General features: G+C 40.1%; 1 protein-coding gene across 2 annotated transcripts in view; it reads left to right on the top strand.

Annotated features, from left to right (window-relative positions):
- Nucleotides 1–20,934, top strand: part of Ect2 (epithelial cell transforming 2) — a 65,017-nt gene that overhangs the window by 15,127 nt on the left and 28,956 nt on the right. For both annotated transcript variants that reach the window (XM_008844032.3, XM_008844031.3), the window contains 11 exons: nucleotides 1,448–1,521; nucleotides 2,438–2,568; nucleotides 3,008–3,123; nucleotides 3,226–3,288; nucleotides 4,683–4,905; nucleotides 7,903–8,039; nucleotides 10,646–10,765; nucleotides 11,537–11,605; nucleotides 13,624–13,734; nucleotides 15,441–15,537; nucleotides 19,243–19,324. In XM_008844032.3, the coding sequence (XP_008842254.1) occupies nucleotides 1,448–1,521; nucleotides 2,438–2,568; nucleotides 3,008–3,123; nucleotides 3,226–3,288; nucleotides 4,683–4,905; nucleotides 7,903–8,039; nucleotides 10,646–10,765; nucleotides 11,537–11,605; nucleotides 13,624–13,734; nucleotides 15,441–15,537; nucleotides 19,243–19,324 (1,223 nt within the window). The remainder of the gene's footprint in view (nucleotides 1–1,447; nucleotides 1,522–2,437; nucleotides 2,569–3,007; nucleotides 3,124–3,225; nucleotides 3,289–4,682; nucleotides 4,906–7,902; nucleotides 8,040–10,645; nucleotides 10,766–11,536; nucleotides 11,606–13,623; nucleotides 13,735–15,440; nucleotides 15,538–19,242; nucleotides 19,325–20,934) is intronic.

Genomic DNA, 20,934 nt, shown 5'->3' with positions numbered 1-20,934 from the left:
ACACACACACGCACATGCACACACACAGGCGCACACACAGAGGCACACACGCACGCATGCACACACACACACACAGGCACACGCACGCACACAGAGGCACACACACAGAGGCACAGGCACACACGCACACACAGACGTGCACACATACACACATGCGCGCGCGCGTGCACACACGCAGGCAGTATATGTTTTAAAATTAGCTTCTATACCACATCTCCCTTTGGCTTTCCCTTAGTGTGCCTCTCCTCCCCCTTCCCCTGTGTTGCCCTCTCACCCCCTCCCTAGTTAAAGTGCTCCCTACTTTTCCCATTTCCCTTTTGATAACACCTGTGTCCTACTGTCCCGCTCTCTCAAGCCCCTTCTCCCCTCCCTCATGGTCCCCTTCTGCTCCCCTGGCTTTTGCAGTTACCTCAGGTTATATATTGACACTTGAAGATTTGGAGCTGGATCCACATTGAGAGAGCACATGGGCTTTCTGGCTGTGCCAGGGAAGCTGCGCCCACAAAACCCCAACAATACAGTTGCCTGACCAGAACCTGCTCGACAGCACCAGTTGACATGCCAGTGTGGATGGGGGAGATTACCAAGGTCCCACATTTAGCTGGAGAGCTACAGACAAGCTGTTGAGGGAGGGAGAACCGATTTTCTGCAGGGATGAGCTCTCTGATAGGTTAGCCGGTCCCAAGTGGGCAGCTGTAAATGCATGTACACACGAGAACCACTAAATAGACTCAATGCATTATGTATATATTTATAGATTATTAAATGTCTGTATACATATACACAAATGGTAACAAAGAAGGGGTCACCAAGTTGTGAGGGAGTCGGGGAAGGGACTTGGGAAGAATTGGAGGGAGGAGGAGAAGATGGGATGCAAATGTTTTAAGTAGAGAACTCATGTATGAAATTCCCAAAAGTTAAAAATTTAAAAAAGGAATAAAAGTTGGGCACCACAGAACTTACTTTTTTTGTGTGACAGGGTCTCCCTGTGGCACCACCTGGCCTGGAACTTGACTAGGCTGGCCTCAGTCTCATGGAGATCTGCCTGCTTTGACCTCCGCAGTGCTGGGGTTAAAGACTTGTGGCGCCATGCCCATCCCTTTAAAGTTATTTTAACTTTAACAAACTATAATGTAAAATTTTGCTAAAAATTATTGAGGACTGGCAAGATGGCTCAGTGTTCAAGAACACTTGCTACTCTTGCAGAGAACCCGAGTCTGGTTCTCAGCACCCACATTGGGCAGCTCACAACTTCCTGTAAGCCCAGTTCCAGGGGACTTGACACCCTCCTTCTGGCACCCACACATGGCATACATTTACACAGACACAGATAAATAGAAAAAACAAAATCTAAAAAAAAATTATGTATGTAATTGTTTAGAAGAACTTCCTTGAGTTGTAATTACTTAAGTTGGAAACGCATGGTAATTATAATTAATATTCTTAGGTTGCTGTGAGCCTGGGTACCCCGATCATGAAGCCAGAATGGATTTATAAAGCCTGGGAAAAACGGAATGAGCAGTAAGTGCTTAGAAATTCAGTAGGTCGTTGTATGAATTCAGCATATGTTATTTTTTTAAATTTCTTTTTTTCAGCATATGTTTTAACGTTAAAGCCATTTGCCAACAAAAACTAAGTTCCTAGATAGTATAGAAAAATCGAATTCAGTCTTTTGGTGGTTTAGGAAATGTAGGTTATAAAAATACTAAATTCAGAGGTGTGGTATTATTGAGTTTTAGTTTGTAAAATACTTTTTCAAGAAAAGATTGCGTGAGTATGCATGACATGTATAGGAGCATGTGTGCCACAGCTTGATTGTGGTGGGGGACTGTTGAGTGGGTTCTGTTAACCTTACATGAGCTCTGGGACTGTATGAGCACATACACAGGTGAGCACACGCACTAGTACAAATAAAGTTTTTATCATAAATATTTAAAAATATTAGATAATAGCTTAATGGCTGTGGGCATTTGAATTGTGTGAGAGGGTTTCTTACGTTTGATTGTATTTTATTTATTCTTAGAATTTCAGCCTCCTCCTTTGCTATGGTAGGTCATCACAGATTTTGTGAAACTAGAGAACTGTTCGTTAAAGAGTTTCAGATGCACAGCCAGGATTTGAATCTTGTTTGGTTGCCGACCACATGTTGTCAGCAGTACTTCCAGGGTGACTTATGGACTTGGAAGGGCTGTTTTTGGATAAGGAACCCAGGGCCTTTGCATGTTAATCTCTACCACAGAGCAACATCTCAGGAAATCCCCCCCACCGTCCCTTTTTAAAAATTGCAATTGTAAACATTTTAGGACCTTATGTAAAATATTTTCAATGAATACATTATGCTAAGACCTTGAGAATTATTGGAGTTTTATAAATTGATGTACCTAACTAATGAAATTTAAATTAAACTGGGTTTTAGAAGACCGTATTTTCTTTTTAGAGATTTCTGTGCAGCAGTTGATGACTTTAGAAATGAATTTAAAATTCCTCCATTTCAAGATTGCATTTTAAGTTTCTTGGGATTTTCAGATGATGAGAGAACCAACATGGAAGAAATGACCGAAATGCAAGGTAACTACAGCTTCGTGTGTGTGGTGGGGTGGGGTGGCTAATCCCGTCAGCTCCACGATCCAGAAGCACCTAGGAGACAAACCCGAGTGTATCTTTGAGGAACTTTGGAGATTGGGTTAGTGGAGGTGGGAGACTTTGTGAGGCTCCATCCACGGGCTGGGGCTCCAGAGTGAACGGAGAGAAAGAGCTGAGCCCCAGCGCGCTCCGGCCTCCTGTCTGGATGCAGTTCGGCTGCCACTGCTCCCACTGCCCTGTCGCAGTGCCCTCACACTGAGCCCGAGCAAACCTGTCAGTGCTTTTGTGGTACTTTGTCACAGCGAATATGTAGCTGCTCTGTACATTTCACTCCCCAGACTAATCACTTCAAATGAGTGAGTGTTTCAGTGAGTCAGACGTGCGGTTGGTCATTTAGCCTACTTGTGCTCTATTTGTCTCCTAGGAGGTAGCTACTTAGCAGTTGGTGATGAAAGGTGTACTCACCTTGTAGTTGAAGAGAACACAGTAAAGGACCTTCCATTTGAGCCCTCAAAGAAACTGTATGTTGTCAAGCAAGAGGCAAGTAACTCCAGAGGGAGATTGGTGTGTTTCAACATTCCTAAAAGCTTCTCTGCTAATGTAAATTTAAATTCTTAATTAAAATATTTTTCTCTCATCTAGTGGTTCTGGGGAAGCATTCAAATGGATGCTCGCGCTGGAGAATCTATGTATTTGTATGAAAAGGTATTTGTTCTTATTTGTCCTTAGGCATTTACACTGTGAACTTATGTAAAAATACTTTTTTTCTTCTATCTTAAAAGGTTTAGAGAGTGATAGAATTAGTTTACATATCATATGTTTAGGTATTTTAGAATCAACAGTTGGATAGTCATATTATTAGTCTGTAGATTTAAATGAAACTGTGTAATACAATGGGTATTGTTCTAATCTAACATAAGTCATTCTGTGTTAATTCTTTATTAGTTTTTGAGGGGCTGAGACTCAAGCGTAGATCCCCCTGTGTGCTAGGCAAACTCTATCTTTGTGCCTTATCTCCAGCCCAGTCTGCTAAACGTGCTCCATACCACTATCAACAGTAACAGCCCTGTCTTTAGAAACTTACAGCCTTCATAGATCAAATGATGTGTGGTGCAGCTGAGTAATGTGTTATAGAGAATCTCACTCTCTGAGAGACTTGAGCAGGATTGAATAGGACAAATGAATGACCCAGCCGTCCTAGGCTGCCCAGGTCAGGACATTAGATAGAACAACAGGTAGGAGAGGGTTGGAAAGCTTGGCTGCATTACAGTAGTAAGTAGTTTAGAATGACTTGAAGAAAAAAAATACCAGAAAGAGCATTAACAGATTAAGTTAGATAGGAAGACTCAAGAAGTTTCTTAATATGTTAGACAGTGATGTATTTATCATTTGCTTTGGGAGTCCTTGAAGGATATTAAGGAAAGAGAACAGAAAAGACGACTTCATAGAAGGATGTAGACAGGAAGAGCCTGCCTTCATGCCGGATCTCAATCCAAAATAGCCACCAGGATTCTAGATTCAATTGTTTGGAGTGGAAAAGCCAGGCATGGTGGTACACATCCTAATCTTAGACCTGGGAGGCTGAAGAAGGATTTCAATGACTTTGAGGCTGGTCATGGCTATGTAGTGACTACCAGGCAAACAGCGAGACTGTACTTCAGTAAAACAAAAGTAATTTTTTTGGGTGGTATATTGAATATGACGCATAGGCTTACTGTTGGTAAAATCTAGGAAGCTTATTATGTACTCTGTTAGAGTCTTCTGTTTTCTATGTAAAGTTCTTAATAAAGCTTAAAAAGTGCTTTGGATATAGGGAGAGAGCTCTTCAAACTCTTGTTTGAACTTGAAATCTTTATTCAGGAAATAACTGAAGCAAATAACAGTGGTGCTATGAAGAGGCAAGAGGTGCTGGGTGGCCGCTTTAGCAGTACCCTGACCATTCTGTTTCATGAAGCTTCTGACTTGCCTATCAGACTGTAGGATTGTAAAATTATTATACAAAATTTACATTTTGGGTTTTTTTTTTTGTCCAGATATATTTTTTGTATTTTGTTTAAGAACCACAGAAGTCAAATGGAGTTTTTATGTTTTGATCACAGGCTAATACTCCTGAGCTGAAGAAATCAGTGTCCCTGCTGTCTCTGAGCACCCCAAACAGTAATCGCAAAAGGCGCCGATTGAAAGAGACACTGGCTCAGCTTTCAAGAGAGACGGACCTCTCGCCTTTCCCTCCCCGCAAGCGGCCCTCAGCTGAGCATTCCCTTTCTATAGGATCGCTCCTCGATATCTCCAACACACCAGAGTCTAGCATTAACTATGGAGGTAATTCACTCTTAGAGTATAGATAAGTCTGTACTACAGGGAATAGGAAAGGCTTACTGCCAGTCACCTTTGTTCTAGTTGAGGACATATGACACATGGAAAGCCAAGCGTAGCCAGGCAAGGCGATGCACCTGTGATCCCAGGACGGGCAGATGGAGGCAGGAGGAGTTCCAGCCTAGGCTATATGAGACTGTCTCAAAAAACAACTCCAGAAAACCAGATTCTCTCATTTTCTCTCTTTCTCTGTCTGTCTCCCTCCCTCCCTTTCACACACACACATACACACACACACACACACAGAGAGAGAGAGAGAGAGAGAGAGAGAGATCAACTATGCTTCTGTTGGGTGATTGCTCCATGCATATATTTGTGTGTTTGTGATAGATTTTGTGTCTGTTTTACAGGTCATTGAACTGAGGTTCAGGGAAGTTATAACTTGTTCAGGTTATGGCTACAGAGTAATAGCTATTTCAAAAAAAGAAAATTTTTTGAGACAAGGTTTCAGATAGCTGAGGCTGGCCTCTTAAGCTCTGGGACTGTAGATATGTACTACCATACCTGTCTGCAAACAAGCTCTTAGCACTAATAAAAAAGAATCATAGGAAATATTACATTTATTATGGAGAAAATGGGCAGAATGGAGTTGGGGAGGGTGATGTCACTGTGTTGAACTGACGGGGTTTTCGGTAATTAACCCTCTGTCTTGATTGCCAGTATTTCTCTATTTAGTCTGAAAATACGTAGTGTTTTTTAGATTTAAGAAACAGTCGACAGCCTTTTGACCCCACGGCATCTTCACTTACCGTCCCACTTTGCGCCCCTTTACACCCAGCGCATTTCCTGTTTGTTTCTCTTGTGCTTCTTATTCATTCCCGTTAAGCCATCCTTACCACATAAAGCTTTCATCCGGCATTTGAGCAGTTAACTCTTTCGTGGACACCTCCCCCCACCCCAGGCTTTTGTGATATAAATTATTTTTTGCTCCTTTGTCTAACCTCTCCTTCCAACTCTAAATCCAAATGTTTTGTGTTTTTTCTGAATCACTGTTTCTTCATTACATTTTATTGTGTTTCCCCTAAATGATCTCATTTAATTCTATGACTTTAAATAATTTTCTGTGCTGATGTCTCCTGAATGTGTCTTCTGTCCACCTGCCGACTTGAGACTTCTTGTCCTGTTCTATAGGTATCATACACTAGCCGGTCTGGAACCTCTGGTTCTGTGTCCACCTGCCGACTTGAGACTTCTTGTCCTGTTTGATAGGAATCATACACTAACGGGTCTGGAACTCTAGTCTGCACTACTGGTCTGCACCCCTGTGTTGCCCTCTCTCACTCCTGTCCTCAGTTTTTCTTATAAAAAGTTCTCATGGATGAGTATACTGTTTTCTTAAAATGACTTCTCTGTTTTGCTTTTTGACTTGTTACATGTTATGCCTCTAAAAAACAGGAAAATTACATCATCAGTCCTTTGCTTCAACAGTCATTTAGTAGCTTTGTATCATTGTAGCTTTTTTCTTCCTGTTTTTTTGAGAAGGCCATAGTGGCCTTGGATTCCCTTGGTAGCCGAGGCTAGCCTTGAACTACTAATCTTCTGCCTCCATCTCTCAAGTGCTGGGATTATAGGCATGTGCTGCCATATCTGGTTTCAATATTAATTTAGATGAAACAGATAATTGCCTTGGCCTAAGTGATATTTTTATATTGGAAGATAGTACAGTTTTAGAATTCTTGGTTACATTAAGATGGTCTTTGATAGATAAAGTAGCCTATGGATGAATCTGGTTGATTGGGAGAAAGCACCAGGACACAGATAAAACTCCCATCGGAATAGAGTTTATTAGCAAAGGAACACATGGGACAGATTCCCTTCTGGGCAGGGAAAATGTCTGCCCCTGTTGTGAGCTGGGGTCTTTTAAAGGGGGAGGCTTCTGAGGGGGTGCAGAAGGTGGGAAAATGTATTTTTTTAAAAGTTGGGGGGGGCGCGACGATGACTGTTAAACCTGCCCTGTTTAGAGATCAAAGGGGAAGCCTACTATGTTGGCCAAACAGTGGAGAAAAGTCTGATTCTCTTGACTTCAAAGACCAGGGTGCTTATCAACTCGTTCCCTTTTCTCAGGGGCTTGTGAGGTCTGTGAGGCCCTGTTGGTGAGGGAGCGGAGCTATCTGAACCTTAACACTCTTGAACTTGGAATCTTCCTGCTGTGGTTTCCCAAGTAAATGGGATACCAGGCCTTCTTGGTTCCCTAGTTGTAATGGACAAGACCACAGGGCAGTGAGAACTCATCATAAAGGTCTAAGGCTTGAACATACAGTTTAGAAAGGCAGGAGAAGAAAGTGAGCCATTAAAATAGACACAGTGACCATACTAGTATAGTAGACCCTCTAAAAAATAGATCTGCACGTAGATCCCTGCCTACACAGCGTTCTCTACGTGAAGTCACACTGTGTCTCAGACTCTTCCTCATTCAAGTGTCCCGTAATGGCTGAGACTTGTAGGACTGGTGAGTGTGACCTGAAATAGCGTATGGCACATGTGAAATTCTGTGAACTACATTTTCTTTCAGATCATTTAGTACTCTACATGATCGTTTTAGTATGAGAATGTTTAAAAATATTTATGTAAAATGACGGTTAGGAATATTGTGTTTCCCATATCACACATTCCTTTTCCTATTGAAAACTCACCATTAGGAACCTGTACATGTGATGCTGGAATTTTTCAACATCCTGATAGGGAGACAATGTGTTGTAAGCTTTTATAATTTTTTTCTCAATTTTCTTTCATGATATACATAATATACGGATGGATGCTGCCTCCTTCTGTTTGGGTTGGACTGGATGTTTTTATATTGTGTTAAGATAACTTTGAACAAACAGAATTATTTTTGTGGCTTTACCTCTTGAAATTTTACTGTATTGAAAATCTAAGTGTGTGTAATATTTTGTCCATAGATCTGCCTTCTAATTCAGCCTTTTTTCCTTTTTATACTTTTAGAAACACCTAAGTCTTGTACCAAGTCTTCTAGAAATTCCACTCCAGTTCCTCCAAAGCAGTCAGCCAGGTGGCAAGTTGCAAAAGAGCTCTATCAGACCGAGAGTAATTATGTAAATATACTAGCCACAATCATTCAGGTGAGTATGTTTGCCTATAGAATGTTTCCTGTAGTTTGTAAAGGTCGTGCCCCTCCATTTCTTCCTTTCTGTGATTGTGTGTTTTGCTCTTTTATTTATTTTTGTTTTTCAGGGGATATGGGGTTAGACAAGGCCTTGCTGTGTAGTTTTTATTTTTTAGGGGGATATGGGGTTGAGACAAGGCCTTTCTGTGTAGTTTTGCCTGCCCTAGTACTCACTATGTAGCCCAGGCTGGCCTTGAGTTTCTAGTGATCCTCCTTCCTCTGCCTAGGGAGTGCTGGCAACGGTGTGTGCCACCACAGCAGCCGGAGATGGCTTAGAGGCCAAATGAGGAGGAGTGCAGCAGCCTTAGACAGCAGGCCTGGCCCTGGCGCTTCTTCAGAGTGTCACAGGCTGCTGGGCCATGGTTGTCCAGAAGCACTTGTGCTGTTGTTGAGCCTCTGTGTACACTTGGGGCATTGGCAGTCCTGTATTTGTGCCTAAGAGCCCTGGTCACCTCCCCGTTGTGCTTTTCTTCGGTTTGGGTTGACATAAATGACTCCATTTAAAAAAAAATTATTTGTTTATATTTATTTATTTTGTCTTTTTGAGACATGGTCTCCCTGTAGCCCCAGCTGGCTTATAACTTGCTGTGTAGACTCGATCTCACAGAGTTCCACCTGCCTCTGCCTCCTGAGTGCTGGGATTACAGGCGGGTGTCACCACACCTGGCTTTCTTTTTTCTAATGTTCATATATTTTGTGTGTGTGTCTCTGTCTCTATGGGTATGGTTCACCGCACGTGTAGAGGTCAGTGCAACTTTCTGGAGCATCTCCCCTTCATGTGGGTTCTGGGGATGGAGCTATGGTTTCAAGCTCCTTTACTTGTTGAGCCGTCTTGCCGGCCCATGTTTGTTTTAGTTTTACTCTTTCCGTCATTTGTGCTGTTGTCCTTCTGTATATGTTACAAACCCACCAATACCTTTTCATAGCTTTTATTGGAATATTTTTTTCAACTTTTTTGCTTTTTGTGGGGGAAGATGTACAGCTCTGTGGATTTTAATATACAGACATTGTGTAACTACCATCAGGAATCAGAACAATTCTGTCTCCCCAAATCTTCATTTCTTTTAACTGTCCCGTAAATGGAATTGTAGTATATAACTTATCAGGACTGGCCTCTTTCAGAATCACCCAACTAGACTGATATTTTTCCCTTTATTAATACCAAACCAATTTCAATATTACTGTTTTCTAGCATGTAGTTCCTTTGTATTTCCACATGAATTTTTAGATTTGGATTTATTATGTCTATAGAAAGTCCTAAAATGTTGATTGGTATTGTGTTGAAATCCCTAGATCGTTAGGAAGAGACTTGACTGTCTCACTGTGTTCTGTCTGTGATTATATGACTGCATTTATTTAACTCTTTGACTTCATCCCTCATCTCTCAGTGGTTTGTGCATAATGTGTATGTTATTGTTGTATTTTAATTTTTTTGTATTGGGTGGTACTGCTTTTTAAGTTTGTTTTAAGTTTGTGTATTACTGGTACATAGGAATAAGATTTATGTATCAGTTGTGTGTTTGTGTATACTGCCTTTTTATCCTGTGATCTTACTAAACATGTGTATTAGTTGTTTGAGGTTTTTTCTTTTTTTAAATATTTTAATTTTTATTTTACGTGTATGTGTGTATTGACTGCATGTGTGTGAGTGCACTTGTGTCCTACAATGCCTGCAGAGGTCAGAAGAGTGCGTTGAATTCCCCTGGAGCTGCCATGTGGGTGCAGGGAACTGAATCTGGGTCCTCCTCAAGAGCAGCCAGTGCTCTTAACTGCTGAGTCATTTCTCCAGTCCCCAAGTTTTTTTTTTCTTTTTTAAGATTGATTCATTTGGTCCAGTGGGTAAAAGTGCTTGCTGTGCAAATCTTAATTGCCTGTGTTCAATCCTGGGATCCCATGATGGAAGCGAGCCGATTTCTGAAAGTTCTTCTCTGAGCTCCACACATGCTCTGTTGTACATGTGCATCCATACTTACACATACACATACCACCACGCATACACAGTAAGGAAAAACTGTTTCAGCAGTAACACAGACAGATATCAGGTCTTCTAACATTAAGTTTAGTTTACTTCCAACCAAGTTTCTGTGCTACCATTTCTAAACACTAAAGTGTATATCTGGATAGCTTATTGCTTTAGTCCCTGGAAATTAAGGAAAAATGTAGGAATTATTTTTCTACTGATTCTAATAGTTTATCTGTAAAACGGTAAAACCTTCGTTAGCTTAAAATATAACGTTTTATGTTATGGGTGTGTGTGCGCACACGTTACATGTGCATACACAAAAGATCAGTGTATGAATGGAATCTAAAATGTTATGAGACTAAGCTGGGCAGGCAGACCTCTGAGATTGAGGCCAGCCTGATCTGTGTAGTCAGTTCCAGGCCAGCTGGGGCTATAGGGAGACCTGTCTCAAAACAAAAACAAAAAACAAAGTTAAGAGATTATTAAATTTAGGGAAAATATTTTCATGAATTTTCTGATGTTGACATCTCATCTTTTACTGCCATTAATATTTTAGTCTTTTTGCCTGGCAGTCTACCTAAACAACATACCTCATTCAGTTATTTCAGGTGCCCTTAGAAGAGGAAGGCCAGCGTGGTGGGCCTATTCTTGCACCAGAGGAGATTAAGACTATTTTTGGGAGCATCCCAGATATCTTTGATGTACATATGAAGATAAAGGTAAATTTGGATTTTGTTAAGTCAATAGAATTCTTCTTTTTTCTTCTTTTGGTTATGCATATTTATCACATTTCAGGCATTTCCCCTTAGCTAAATAACTAAGTTTTGTATTGAACATTGATGTCTCACTATGTAGCCCAGGCTTGCCTTGGACCCAGGTCTCTTTCCTCAGGCTGGGATCACAGGTGTGAGCCTCTGCTCTTGGCTTACAGCTTTCAAGTATCTTCACATTTTTATAGCTACGTAGTGTTTTAGAATGGATGTGGAGAGTTCCGTGGACCAGGGATTGTCGGAGCCCTGCGTGTCTCAGTAAGGAGCCCATTCATCTGCTTCCACTCCGAGAGCTGAGTGGTAGTGACAGAAGCCAGATGGTCGTGGAAGATACCATCTGTTCCTTTTAGTAAAAATTGCTGACCCTGTTATAGGTTATAATTTTTAATGACTTGTGTTAAATAAGCTGCTTCAACAGCAGGATTAAAAGTAGCTTTTTCATAATTAATAGGGCCAATCAGCTTTATAGTTAGTAAGGCAGAACATTGAGTAATCACATCATATTGGGAAATATAGATTGGTATTTCTGACTTGATGCTATTTACATCTCCTTAACTATTTCCCAAAGGATATTTTCTTTGTAGACAAAAAATTAATTTTTTGTCGAGACAAGGCTGTGCCCTCATACTGGGACTGTGTGAGGTGCTTCTTGCCTTCCTTGGAGATGTTGAAAGGTGTGTAGTCTGTCAAGTTCAAGCACTTTACTTTGTTCTGTTCCAGGATGATCTTGAAGACCTTATTGTTAATTGGGATGAGAACAAAAGCATTGGAGACATCTTCCTTAAATATGTAAGTGTGTGGTTTTCACCTTGCAGAGTTTAGTAGTAGCACATCAAGAACGAATAGGGAAGGAAATGTGAAAATGTGATTTTAAAACTTTGACAAATAAAATAGGGTGAAATTGTTCCTGACTTTTGAATGCACCTTCTCTGCCCATTTTAATGCAGGATCATTGTTGGAACCCCAGTTATCTCATTGTTTGCTGTGTAGAGATTTTACCATATGTAAAATGATTTGCTATTCAAAAATAGTCATATATTAATGATTTCTTTAAAACTATAAATAAATTTTTCCTTTTTTCTTAGTTGATATCACTTTACTTTCCTGTGTTTCTGTTGAAAGATTTCCAATGGATTACTTCTTCTAGATTGAGATAACCACAAAGAAATTGGTATCTGAGGGTGTAGCTCAGGGTAGAATGCTTGCTGACTGAGCTTGATGCCTTGCACTGGGGAGGAGGAGACAAACTACTAAGGGTACGGCTAGCTCAGAGCTAAGAGTATTTACCTACAGCGCATGAGCCCCTTAGTTTATAAAGTCCTTCAAAAAATGTAGGGTGTGGGTACATACATCTCTGCTTGTAGCACTTGGGAAACTGAGGCAAGAAGATTGTGAGTCTGACACCATCTGAGCTACATAAGGAGGAAGTCTTTTCTCAAAAGGCCATGTAGCTTAAGTATGGAAAATAGATTCATTTTGCACCAGGCATGGTGGTTTACTCTGTAACGTAGTACTCGGGCTGAAGCAGGATTGCTGTGAGTTTGAGGCCAGCCTGGGCTACCCAGTAAGATCCTATCTCATTAAAATAATAATTAAAAAAGAAAATACTCATTTTCATGAGGGGCAATGACTAGAATCCCTGTAGGGGTGTTTTTTTGAATCACTTCGGTGGGGTTTTAGGGCCTATTCTGGAGCCAAGGGTCTTTGTTTTCTGAGGCCTTTTTTTGAACTTCTTTCGATGTTTATTCAGGTTTGAGAGTTATAAACATGCAAATTATTAGCATTTTGATTTGATAAATGCTTAGTAACCTTAACCGACAAGACTTTTTCTTTGAAAAAAAATTAGAAAAAAATTATTTATTTTGCTTTTATGGGACAAGATCTCCCTGTAGCCCCAGCTGGCCTGGAACTCTCTATGTAGAACAGGCTGGCCTTGAACTCATGGAGATCTGCCTGTTTCTGCCTCCTGAGTGCTGGGATTAAAGGCATGGGCCACCATGCATGGCACAGATTTTATTTTTTATGTTTAATCATGATTATGTGAGTGTCTTTGTTTGGATAGGTGTATGTGTGTGATTGCTGGTCCCACAGAGGCCAGTAAGGGCATCAGAACCCCTGGACCTGGAATTAAAGGTGGTTGCCGGCTTCATGAAGTGGGTGCTGGGAGCTGAATCTGAACACAGCCCTCTCAGCTGAGCCCACTTTCCCTTTCTTTTTCTCAATTGCATTTTGGGTAATGCAATTGGTCTCTAATAGTGGCTAGATTTTTCAACAAATTGCACACTTTCAGGCTGTCTATAGACCAGTTTTAATTTACTATATTTTGGAAAATATACAGGCTTTTAATGCTGGTATTACAGGTCTGTCATCATGCTCAGTTTATACAGGGTTGCGGATTGAACTGAGGACTTTCTTTATACTAGGCAAGCACTTTACCAGCCGAGCTACATCCCCAGCCTGAGACTTTAAAATTCTTTGTCACGTTTCAGTGTATCAAGTTATTAGTATAAACTCTGATATTCCTTTGTTTCATTGTCATTCATTCATTCATTCATTCATTCATTCATTCATTCATTCAGAGATGGGGTCTTACTGTAGTGCTGAGCCTCTCCTGGCGCTCAGGCTGACCTTGAACTGGCAGTCCTCTCTCCTCCTGAGTGCAGAGGTGTGCGCCAATGTATTTAGCACCAATTTGTTTTAAAATTTTCTTTTGCATGTGAATCTGTGATTCACAAGTGTTTCACAAAGTTTCATTTTCTAAGTATGACCTGCATAACAAATTGTTTATCCTTTTTGTTTGTTCGTAGTCAAAAGACTTGGTAAAGACTTACCCTCCCTTTGTGAACTTCTTTGAAATGAGCAAGGAGACAATAATTAAATGTGAAAAACAGAAGCCCAGGTTTCATGCATTCCTCAAGGTAATATACATTTCTTTTAGACTAAACTTGAGAATCACGTTTGAAGGAGTTTATTAAAATAACAGATTAAGTAATTTAAGAAAATTGTGTCTTTAGTGAATTGTATCCATATAAAAACACCTTAATATGGGTCTTCATTTTAGTTGGACCTCTGAGTGACCGTGACCTTTAGTTTTAGAAGATTTGGTACGTTAGATAGCAGAGCCCCGAGACAGTTGAGTGACTAGTAATGTTGTAGATTGTTTGATTTGTTTCAGCTTTCTTGTAGTGGTGGAGATTGGGCTTAGGATATTGCATATGTGAGCCTGTATGTGGTTACTTTAAAAAGAAAAAAATTATTCATGTGTGTGTGTGTGTGTGTGTGTGTGTGTGTGTGTGTGTGTGTGTGTGTGTTGAGATGGGTTCACTGTATAGCTTGGCTGCCAGGAACTTGCTTTGTAGACCCACGGGCCTTGAACTCGCAGAGATCTGCCTGCCTGTTGGTTGATTGCTGCGATTAAAGACTTAGGAACCACTATCGTGTCCTGCCTGTTATCCATGTTTTAACCCTCAAAATACCTAAGGATTGTTCTAGTGAGGTTTTGTTTGGCCTTTAATTATTTTTTTCCTCTTACAAGTGCCTCACTTTAACCAGTGGTATCTGTATAATTAATATTTTCATTTTCCATGAGGCAGTCTAGAGAAACTGAAGATAGGCTTTAGACAGGTGTGTAAAGTTTTCTTTGTAACATGTTAACGTTTACTGACCAAGCCTCTGAAAATTATTGTGCCTCAGTGATCTGCCAAAGAGCAATTACCATCCTACCTAGTCTCTAGCAATTCTTTTTTTTTGGGGGGGAGGACTTTTTGAGACAGGGTCTCCCTGTAGCCCCAGCTGTCCTGGAACTTACTATGTAGACAGGCTGGCCTTGAACTCACAGAGATCCACCTGCCTCTGCCTCCCGAGTGCTGGGATTAAAGGTATGCGCCACTTTTTAAAAAGCAATCGATGTTTTAAAAAAATATTTTCTTTATAGCTGGGTGTGGTGGCAAAACCTTTAATCCCAGCACTCAGGAGTCAGAGGCTGGTGGATCTCTGAGTTCAAGGCCAGCTGGACTACAAGGTGATCCTGTCTCAAAAAGACAAAAAAAAATTAGAGTTTTTAATTTTATGTGTAAGAGTGTATTGACTGTATGTATGTAAGTGCATCCATATCGTGCAGTGCAAAAAAATTTTGATTTATTTATTTTTTGCATATGAGTGTATTGCCTGTAGGTATGTAAGTGCATCCATGTTGTGCAAGTACCTGCAGAGTTTGGAAGAGGGTCCCTCTGGAACTGGAGTTATGGACAGTTGTTAGCTGCCTTGTGGGTGCTTGGAATTGAATCTGGGTCCTCTGCAAAAGCAGCCAGTGCTCTTAACCACTGGGCCATCTCTCCCCTACGCCTTCCAAAATCCATGTTTTACATTGACTTATTGTGTGTGTGTGTGTGCGTGTGCGCGCGCGCATACTTAGTGTGCTTATGGAGGTCAGAGGTTCTTTTTACCATGTGGATGCCTGGGATCAAGCTCAGGTTGTCAGGTTTGGTGGAAGTGCCTTTGCCTTCTGAGCCATCTCACCTGCTGGCCCTTCTTAATTCCGTGCAAAGACATCAGTGATAGAATCATTTGAAAATTTTTACAGAAAATTAAAAAAAAATTTTTGTAATAAATTACTTCCTTTTAGATAAACCAAGCGAAACCAGAGTGTGGACGACAGAGCCTCGTGGAACTTCTCATTCGGCCAGTACAGAGGCTACCCAGTGTTGCCTTACTTTTAAATGGTACTTGTCTGATCAGTTTTGGATTATTTTAGATGTTGCTATTCAATAGTCGTTTTTTTCTTTTTTGGGGAGAGTGTCTTTTATTTCCCTGCTTGTCTTGATCTTACTTAGCCAGGGATGCCCTTGAACTGCTTTCTGCCTCTCCTGCCTCCACCTCTTGACTGCTGGCATTATGTGATTGGGCCGTGGTGTCTATAGAGTTGGAAATGGAACCCGTAGCTTTGTGCATGCTAAGCAAACACTCTAGCAATTGAGCTACCTTCCCAGCATACAGTACCTTTTTGTTGATATCTTTATTTTCAGAATTTCTTAGATGTCAACATTAAAGTTGTCTTTTACACAGAAAACAACTTTATAGGTTTTGAAACATAGCTTTAACATTTTTTGTTTGTTTTTTAAAATACATAATTGAAAATTTCATACACACATATAAGGTGTTTTGATCAAATCGATGCCTACTCCTTCCCCTCCAACTCCTCCCATGTCTCCCCATCACTTTTTTCTGATAACTTCATGTACTCTTTCTTCTTTGATTGATTTATTTTTATGGGGCTGTTGGCTACTCTAAGAGGTATCCCTAAAATCTTTTAAGGATTAGATACAAGCTCCCAAATATTCTTGACATTTTGGCCTTTGGAACAGAATATGTTGCAAACAGGCCCAAAGACATTTTGACTTTAAGCCAAGAAACTGGCTACATTTCTTTGGGGTCTTTTTACCCTAACTGCCTAGCAAATTCCTACCTCCTATTCTTACCACACCATCCTCTGAAGGGGTTACCCAAATTGCCAATAGGGATTTGGGACGCAGACTGCTCTGGCTTTTCCATGCTGAACAGGGACACAGGGCGAGGTTATTGGTGTACCCCTTCAAAGGGTCTATCTAAAGGACTCCTAGATTGCATAACTCTTATCTCTAGGGGGAAAAGAAAGTCCTTGACTGGTGAATAGGAGATGTGAAGGAGAAGTAAAGGCAAGAGTAATTAATTAGCATTACAAGTTCTAGACAGAAAACTAGAAAAATGTCAGAACAGGGCAATTTTCAAATGTTCACATGAGAGTCCACTGGAATTTCTTGACAAGGGCTTCCCAAAGCATCCCTCTATTGGGCTCCTCCTCATTTTTCTTTTGTCTTCCAAGGCTGGACTCTAAGAGTGATGGATTGAGAATTTGCTTTCAGATATTTTGATAGCTGTTGGAGTAGTTTAGTTCCCTCACAAAGGCTTCTAGATAGGGGGAGAAAACAAGTTTAGCCATCATTTTAGAACAATAGCTGGTTGTCTCCCTTAGCTACAGGTGGGCACTACAGTATTAGAGACCAAGATTTGAAGTCTTACATCTGTCTGAGCAGCACTTTCTGGTTAGGAACAAAATCATCAATGAGAAATAATTGTCTAAATAACTTTTTATATGGACTTAAGCCTAATATCTGGGAAGTGTATTCCCTTGAACCCTTAAAGAAATATACTGATGACTTTAATCTTTGGTTATACTTTCCTTTTGGGTATTTAAGATCCTACAGTTGTCTCAAATAAATCAATTTATATTTACAGTTAAGGTTGTTTGAAGATCTGTTTGTCAGGGGTCACATGGGCTTGGAGAAGCCCCTGGCTCCTTTCTTTTACTACCAGTTCCATGTATGTGAAGATAAGTCAAAGGTCCTGCTTGACCATGTCTGGCTTCACTTGGAAGCATGAATGAGGTGTTTCCTCTGAGTTGACCCTCCTCTTTGTAGACTAGACACTGGTTCAAGTCCATCTGGTGGGGTCTCCATGTCCTCTCTGAACAAGAGGACAGGTGACTTACCACAGTTACAGGAAATTTTGAGAGACGTTCCATAGTCCCCTGGAACTTAGTCAACTTTGGAGGGCAAGGGGCGAAAACTGTCCTTTAAGTCCCTCTGACCACATTAATATAGACCTCAAAGTATGGCTGTTAAACATCCAATAGAGTTAGTTCCACCAGTCTGGTACTTTTAATTATCATGTGCTATGTAGATAAGGCTTGGGTGAAAAAACAGATATTCTCAGATAAACTTTGACTAAGCCCTATCTACATAGTTTTAACATTTATGAGAATTGTTTCCCTAAAATTCTCTGTTGTGGTACAATCATTTTCTACTTAAAATTTTCTTAAATTCCGTCGTATGTCACTAACTAAAAACATACTCAAGTTACAAAATTCTCTCAGAAACAGTACAGGAAGAGTATGAAGCTGGGTGTGGTGGTGCATGCCTTTAATCCCAGCACTGGGTGGTAGGGCAGAGACAGGCAGATCTTTGTGAGATGGGGCTACAAGGAGACCCTGTCTCAAACAAATCAAAACAAAACAAGAGTATGAAAACTAGACCGTTGAGTCTTTTTCTTGTAAAATTTTTTGTCTGAATTACAGTGCTAACAAAAACATGGTAATTTTTTTTCTGTTTACAATTATCTTTGCCATTGAAAATCATTAACCATATTTTCATCTTTCAAAGCACACCCTGTTGCATGGATTACATTGACAGTGTTGTGTGGATTGCATGGACAGTGTTGGGTGGATCACCTTGACAGTGTTCATGTACCGCAAGCATTTTTGTCCAATTTGCATTATTTTCATTATTTCATTAAATATTTTTTAAATTTTTATTTTGAGACAGGGTCTCGCTTTTGCCCAGCTGGGTCTTAACTCAAGCCAGCCTCCTGCCTGAGCCTCCTGAGTGCTGGGCTGTAGGTGAGAGCTCCTGCTTTCCTTTCAGTATGAGTCAGGTAGATGTTATCCTCCAAAGGGAATTTCTAAGCTTTGTTCCTTTTATTCCACATAAAAAAATAGATGACTTGGTGTTAGCTTGAGTACAGGTTTGGTAAGAATGTCTCAAGTGTGGCATAGGGAACCTAGTAAAGAACCTGGAGAAGAATTAACGTTAAATATAAGCTAAACTAATGGGCATTTGCTTTTAAAGGGCACCAAATGCTGCCTGTGATGGAGCCATGTGGACTAATGTGAAATTTAATGTGTAGTGGTTTATGATCTAATTGAGGATCATGTGTAAGGATCATGTAGTACCATAGAGAAAGCTCAAGGAATCCAGGAGCCCCAAGTGTGACTAGCAAACATTTGACATAGAGTATGAGAAGATCGGCCCTCTATTTGAAAAACAGAAACCGTAGAAAGTATGGAAATGTTCATGGAAGGAAAGCGCTATTTAGAGACTATTGGTTGACCTTTTTTTCTGGATAGTGTTTGGGATTAAACCCAGTATCATACACAGTTTTAAACAAGTACTCAATCACTGAGCTGTATCTTGAGCCATTTTTATTTTGAGACAGGCTAGTTATTACTGTGCACCCTAAGTTGGCCTCAAGCTTGTAATCCCCCTGCCTCCAACTCCCATGATTACAGGGATTATAGGCCTGTCATACCACACCTAACTAATAACCTTTCAAAGTAAGGCTTAGTTGTTTTCTTTGAAAAATAATCGATGGGCATGATGGCTCACGCCTTTAATCCCAGTAATGGGAGGCAGAGGAGGGTGATCTCTGTGAGTTCAAGGCCAGTCTGGTCCACATACTGAGTTCCAGGTCATCTGGAGCTACAGGGAGACCCTGTCTCAAAAAAAAAAAAAAAAAAAAATTAACCTATAGTGAAGCAAGATTGATATATTTTTAAGCCTTAAATGGAAAACCATTGAACTTTTTTAATCATTAAAAAAATTGTATTATTACAGATCTTAAGAAGCATACAGCTGATGAAAATCCTGACAAAAGCACTTTAGAAAAAGCTATTGGTTCACTAAAAGAAGTAATGACGTAAGCAGTTTATATTTCACTTTGGTTTTATTTACTGGTGTGTGTGTGGTGTGATTGGGGGCGTGCTCCATGTGTGCCACTGTGAGCATGTGGAGGTCAAAGACAGCTTGTTGAGTTATCTCTCCCTCCACCTTTCCATGGGTACCAGGGATTGAGCTCAAGGCTCTTGGACTTGTCCAGCTTGAGAATTTTTACATGAAGCTTTGCACAGCCTTAGTGCAGTTTAGAAAGTGCTTAGTGGGTGAAGTAGGTATAGTGAGACGCCACGGGGAGATGCACTTTTGGAGAGATTTCTGGGGATACATTTTAATATGTATAATAAGTTGTTTTAAAGGAATAATTTTTTTCTTCCTTTTTCTTTTAAATTATTTATTAACCACATACTTAGAAGAACCATTACAACAGCATTGACATATTCAATAACAATTTCCTGAGCTAAGATGCATCTCTTTCAAAATTGCCTGTAAATTTTTAGGTTTACAGTTGAATTATTACAGTTATACAATATTGTACTCAGTATAAACCCTGTAAGACATAAAATTAAATGAGGTTTTAACCTTTAAACAAGATCTTCATTTCATATTAAAAATACAGTTTCATACAGAAAAATTCATTTTTAATGCAACTGACATTAAGATGTTTGCAAATGCATTTCTAATCTCTATATATCTGATTATTACTAGTCACAGCTGGTTACTTTCTGAGCTTGGCATCTGAGCATTGATATGAAGTCATCAGGTAGAAGTCAGTGGTAATGTTTTTCACATCTAATTGTTAAGGAGCAATTTTTATGCTTTGAAGAATTATTTTTTTAATCATTTTTAAAACAATTTTAAAGATTTAACATATTCAGTAACATACTCCAGAGCAAGAGTACATCTCTTTCACAAGTAGGTGCAAGTTTCTAGGTTCACAGTTGAGTTAATACAGTTATATATTATTGAACTCAGTATAAGCCCTGTAAGACGTAAAATTCGATGAGTTTTTAACCTTTAAAAAAGATTTCCATTTCATTTTAGAATATATTGTTCCTTGCAGAAAGACTCATTGTTTTTGCTACTAACACTGAGATGTTGGTGCATGCATCTCTAATCTGTATGCATCGGTTATTACTAGTCATAATCGGTTGCACTTGGATACTTGGCACCTGTGTATGTGTATAAAGTCATTGGGTAGGTTTCATTGGTAATGTTTATCACCTCTACTAATTAGCATGACATAAATTTCAATGCTTCATCCTCAAATATAATATGTTTTTAAAATTTGTTGATTTTCTGTGTGTGTGTGATCACACAGAACATCCCAAACCATCTTATTTGACTATACACCCACTTCCCAGATAGCACCCTCCCATAGCCTCCCTCCTCCCACTAGAGCCCTTATGCTCTGATATCTCTGCTGCTGTCTGCTGTGTTGTTGACACCCCCAGCCATTCCCCACTACTTGCCCTTCTGGTGAATCTAGTCAGCCTATCTAGAGGTCTTTGTTTTAGGAGGGTCAGCTGTTCCTCATCTAGCAGTAATCAGTTGTCAATATTCCTTTAGATAAGATTGGGGTCCATTGGTCATTTTCCCAGTTCTGTGCTGGGTTACTATCTGGGAATTGCTTTG

Source organism: Nannospalax galili, unplaced genomic scaffold (assembly GCF_000622305.1).
Source record: "Nannospalax galili isolate Female #2095 unplaced genomic scaffold, S.galili_v1.0 scaffold3122, whole genome shotgun sequence".
Classification (NCBI taxonomy): domain Eukaryota; kingdom Metazoa; phylum Chordata; class Mammalia; order Rodentia; family Spalacidae; genus Nannospalax; species Nannospalax galili.
Note: the sequence above shows the minus strand (reverse complement) of the source record. Positions and strands in the feature narration are given on the sequence as shown.